The following is a 5,304-nucleotide window of genomic DNA, read 5'->3' on the forward strand; positions in this document are numbered from 1 at the left end:
TTCAAGAAGTCAAAGTCCGGTGGAAAGGATATCCCCCTAGTTTCGATTCATGGATTCCACAAACGGATCTCATCAAATAACACCTCATTGGAAATTTTGAGGAGAGAATATTCCTCGAGAAGAAATTGTGTATTTTGCACAATTATTCATTTGTATTTCCCTCATAATCACGAGTGTGGTCATGTTAGCTTTACACGATTCTAATCGAGAATATTGGACGGTCTGTGTGAGTTCTTCGGTGGGTTACATCATGTCTAGTCCTACCATGATGCATCATACCCCTACGGTCAAGAAGACGAATTCACCCAGTTAGGATATATTAGGAGATAACCAAAGCCTAAGAGGATCATTTCTGATTTGAGTGAAGGACAGGGCACATCATTGAATTTTTAAGCTCAGAGTATCGTTGGAAAATAGTAGAACCTGAAGGGACTAGTCACAAAGGAGAATGGATGAGAAACAAAGAGAAATGTATTCAAAATTTCTTTGATAAAAATCCAGGACAAACAGGTCTCAATGAAATCTACCTGTATAAGAGATTCAAGTTACCGGACCGCAAAAGAAGCAAACACAAGGTCTTAATAGGACCCAGGTCACCTAAATATGGAGAATTCAAATGGAAAGTCAATTACGTCTTGGTTCACCGAAGACAGGGACCCGAGAAGACTTGGATTCAAGGAAAATGGATGGAAAAAACTGGAGATTGTATAAAAGACTATTTGAAAGAAGTGGTCCTAAAAGGATACGATATCATGGACTGTGCTTGTGAAACAGACTATTTGTACATGAGTAGATCGTTTCCCATACAAAAAGAACTGAACCAAAGTTTTGAATGATTGTTATTATGATGTTCTTGTTCTTGTTCTTGTTGGTTTTATTGTTATGAATCAATAAAATAAAAGAAAGAAACCAAAAAAAATTCTAGTGTTGTTAGTTATTTCCCTATATACACACACACAACTAAGCGCTCTCTATTCACTAGGTTTGTAAGGATGACGTCACAAACACGGATTTGAATCGGTGCCAAGTATTTACCTGTGTAGTCAGCATAAAAAACGTAGGTCTATCGTATGTTTTTTGCACACGGCCCTTACAGTAAAGGTATATAAAGTGGAGCTGGGAATACCCTGCGCTCATTGTATCATTCTGAAAAAGGACACTGATCAAAGTCAGACGTGTTTTGTTTCCCAAAGATGCAGTATCTTTAGTATTGTGAGAGTCCCTTCACTCAGTTCATGTACATGCAAGGAGGATGATGGATGAAACTAAAATAGGAGCCATCATGGATTTCTTTGAACATCATCCAGGATATTCCCTGGACAATGTGTGGTTGGAAAAAAGAGTGAAAATCCCATCTCTTCGAGGACCTAGAGTGAGGGTGAAAATCAACCAACATTATCAGCAATACAAATGGGTCACCTGTACTCAACATTCTATGAAAGATGGGACACCTGTGAACACGGTACTGAATGAAAACCTTTGGTACTCGGACATCAGAGACTGTGTGAAACATTTTTTTTCAAGATGGAGAAAAAAGAACTGACTTTTCCAAGATTATCACGGCGTTAGGCAGTACGTGTATTGTCGCATCCCCTTTGCCCAGATTAAAGAGTCGATGGAAAACAAAGGACTTTTGTTGACTCGAGTGATTGAGGACCGATCAGAAGATGAAGAAGAAGAAATAGAATTGTAAATCATTAAATAAATTTATTTAACTTTTGTATTTATAACAACACTTTTTTTTAAAAAAGTGTTGTTATAAATACAAAGGTTCTAAGGTCTAGGGTCTCAGTCTTAGATTGAACATGGCTGAGAGCAGTGGGTTTTACATGACTTTACCCAGTGATGGGTCTATGACCTCTTTTTCTAGCAATACGGCGGCTCAATTTAAAACCTTATTACCTCAATCCTTAGATTTAACGGACGGTCAATGGGAAGTGGCTTTGACGGAAATGATCTATCCTTGTAGTATCGAAAATATCAGTGAAGAAGAAGCTTATCTGGACAAATGTCTAGTGGATAAAATTCCCCCCTTTTTTGAAAACATTTCCCCAGGGGGAAAACTAGATCTGGAGCACCTGGATAAGTATCAATGGGGAAGATTTCAACATTGGAAAGGTGATCCCATCACCTTTGCCGATACTCAGTTGTTAGTGGAATGGAGACAAGCGTATTGGTTGAATGGAACTTATGATCCCAAAGAGACACTCAATTTGTATCGCCTCAAATTTAGACCAGGACCTTATGCCAATCCTACAGCTCTTCTAGCCGAAATCAATGAAGGTATAGAAAGGTGTCTGAAAACCATCTGGAAAAAATATGAAGAGCAGGACAGCCCCCAAGACCAGGAATCCAAGAAGTGCGTTGATCATGGTAGCCGGAGATGAGGTGTATGAAAGTTTATCAGCCCCTTTAAAGAAAATTCTACAAGGTCTGAAAGCCGAAGAAGAAAATCCCCCTAAAACCGAGATGAAATTGAACTATAGGAAGAATTTCGATCGAGTGAATTATGTCAAATTCCAATCTTTATACGGTTTCCTTTAAGTCTGGCTTATAAATTAGGCTACCACGGTCGCAAATTGGTGCCCGAAAATTGGACAGAAAACACCACCAAATGGATCAACATCAGTTACATGGCTCCGGACACGGCCGATTTATACCGGAATTTAAAATCCATGTATGTGTATTGTGATTCCATTCAACCCCAGACCGTAGGCTCCAATGCCTTGAAACTCTTAAGAGTGGTGCCTTGTCATTTTGAGGACAAAGAAAAACAATGTAAATGGGAACCAATTCGAGCGGAATATGTCCTTTTGAATAAAATACATTTCGATACTATTGAGATTCACATCATGACTCCTTTAGGACACCCCATGCCTTTTTTAAGTGGCAAATCCATCGTGAAACTTCATTTCAGAAAAATTTACTGAGATGAGTGTACCCTTATTATGTTCCATCTTATTGGGCGTGATGGCTTGTCTGGTCTGCTGTCTGTAGTGTATTCAACCCTAAAGAGTATAAAAGGAAGTCCCCCGAGGACAGAAAGGTCAGTTTCACCCGAGTTATGAACCATGCAGTATCATTCAGGATTACTGAGACAGACAGGACACGGCTTATCATAAAGGTTTATTACGTCAAAAAGGACACGGAATAGCCGGTTATCATCTCTGGTATTTGGTCAAAAAGGACCGGTTTGTTATAGTTTTGCGGCTCCCATCCTGAAGAATTTAGTAGGAGGATTATTGAGTAGAATTTTAAAAATCACAAAACCCCCACCAGGAGGAAACCGCTTATTATTATCCACTTACCCCTAGGTTTAACTCCAACCACGCGGTCCATCATCCTCAAAAAGGTCAAAAAGGAGGCAATTTACTGAAAACGGGAGCTAAACATGGCCTTAACTTTCACATACGGGGTTAGACCCGTGTTAGAAAATAAGATATCTTCAGAAAGGCCTGGGAGACAAAAAGGAATACGAGATTTGAAAGATACTTCAAAACAGGCCAACATGGCTGGAGTGAATCTAGGAGGTACTAAGAAAAGAAAGAAGACATTGAAAAATACTTCGGGAATGGTGACACAAAGAATGAATTTAGGAGAGACTAAGAAAAGAAAAAAGTCATTGAAAAAAACCCAGAAGGGATCGGGAAGGTTCATTCAATTAAGAAGAAGAAGAAAACCTACAGGGAAAGTCCTGTTAGCCCGAGGAGGTCCTAAGAGAAAAAAGAAAAAACAAGGAGGTGGAGGAAGAGCCAAGAAAAAAAAGGACCTTAGATGTGTTTGACTGAGAGAGAGAGAGAGAGAATAAATAGGACAGTCCAGTGAACAGAAGGTTCATTTGTGAAAACTGAATCCTAGTAGACACATCATGTTACAGCCCGATTCCTGTGCGTGTGGGATGAACAATTTAGAATTGTTCCAAGTCCCTCCCACCAACATTGCTTTAGAAGAGTCGAAATGGGAAGAATATTACCCTATTTCCAGTACTATAGATTCCGACACGGCTCCCATCGAATTTGAAATTAAAGGACAAGGAGACCAATATCTGGATTTATCTCAAACTTATCTTCAAATGGTCTGTCAATTTACTCAAAATGATGGAAGTGCTCTGGCTGGAGATGCGGCTAAAATAGCTCCGGTGAATAATATCTTACATTCCATGTTTACGGAAATCAATGTCAGTCTGAATGGAAAAATAGTGACCCCGGGGACGGATACTTATCCTTACAAAGCGTATCTGGAGAAATTACTCTCTTACCAACCCAGAACTTTAAACACACAGATGAAAGCCTGTAGTCTATGGGAAAAAGATACGGCAGGACATATGGACGAAGTGGGATTAGAGGCTCTGGGAGTTTCCGGCGCAGCTGCTAGCTGCCGCTCAAGATGGCAGTGTGACCATTAGCAAACCCATCCTCACAGAGTACCCGGACAATTCTAAAAACGAAGGATTCAGAAAAAGAAACCAAGCTATTGCTGGGAGTAAGAAAATCACTTTGCTGGATCGTTTACATCTGGATTTGTTTCAACAAGATCGATTTCTACCTAATGGAGTGGACGTCCGTTTGCGATTTAATCGAGCTAGACCTGCTTTCTACCTGATGACTGGTCAAGCCAATACGGGAAAAATCAAGATTTTGAGTATGGTCTTGTGGGTGAGAAAAATCAAACCTGCCCCTACTTTGATGAATCAAATCAATCAAAATCTGAATACTCACAGAGCCAAATATCCCTTGAGAAGAGTGGAAGTGAAAACCTTTACCATCCCCACAGGAACTCAGTCTAAGATTACAGATCATCTGTTTCAAGGCCAGATGCCTAAACGTCTCATTTTAGGCTTTGTGGAGAATGCGGCCTTTAACGGAGATAAAACAAAAAATCCCTTTCATTTCCAAAACTTTGGGATTAAGAAATTAGATGTCAGTATCAACGGAGAGACCATGAGTAATCGTTGTTTTGAACCTAATTTCAACGACGATTTATATCTGAGATCTTATCTCAGTCTGTATCAAGCCCTGGGAAAATTAGTAGAAGATTGGGCTCCAGACATTACCCTAGAAAAGTATAAAAGCGGCTTCACTCTATGGTGTTAAGATTTCACCAAAAATCAAGAAGCGCAATCGGATAAATTCCATCTCATAGAAACAGGAAAAATCCTAGAGTAGAAGTGCAGTGTACCAACAATACGCCTAACACCATCAATTGTGTGGTGTATGCAGAATTCGATAACCTATTAGAAATTAACAAACAAAGAGAAGTGAGCATTGATTACTAATGGATACGGGACAATTGAGAGAAGTTTAT

General features: G+C 39.6%; 1 protein-coding gene across 1 annotated transcript; it reads left to right on the forward strand.

Annotated features, from left to right (window-relative positions):
• Positions 1–3,391: 3,391 nt before the first annotated feature.
• Positions 3,392–5,093, forward strand: LOC134261889 (uncharacterized protein F54H12.2-like). Its single transcript, XM_062744282.1, has 3 exons — positions 3,392–3,574; positions 3,878–4,177; positions 4,344–5,093. Exons 1-3 carry the CDS (start codon positions 3,392–3,394, stop codon positions 5,091–5,093), a joined length of 1,233 nt encoding a protein of 410 aa, XP_062600266.1.
• The last annotated feature ends 211 nt before the right edge of the window (positions 5,094–5,304 follow it).

The sequence above is a fragment of the Saccostrea cucullata genome, unplaced genomic scaffold, assembly GCF_032062105.1.
Source record: "Saccostrea cucullata isolate Sc308-1 unplaced genomic scaffold, CSIRO_AGI_Scuc_v1 ctg11811, whole genome shotgun sequence".
Classification (NCBI taxonomy): Eukaryota; Metazoa; Mollusca; class Bivalvia; order Ostreida; family Ostreidae; genus Saccostrea; species Saccostrea cuccullata.

Bases quoted from the DNA above. Each gene is read 5' to 3' on its own strand.
- LOC134261889 (XM_062744282.1), top strand. From the start codon at position 3,392: ATGGCCTTAACTTTCACATACGGGGTTAGACCCGTGTTAGAAAATAAG. The intron at 3,575-3,877 runs GTGACACAAAGA...ATCATGTTACAG, and splicing joins TGAAAAATACTTCGGGAATG to CCCGATTCCTGTGCGTGTGG. The intron at 4,178-4,343 runs GTCAGTCTGAAT...AAGTGGGATTAG, and splicing joins CCATGTTTACGGAAATCAAT to AGGCTCTGGGAGTTTCCGGC.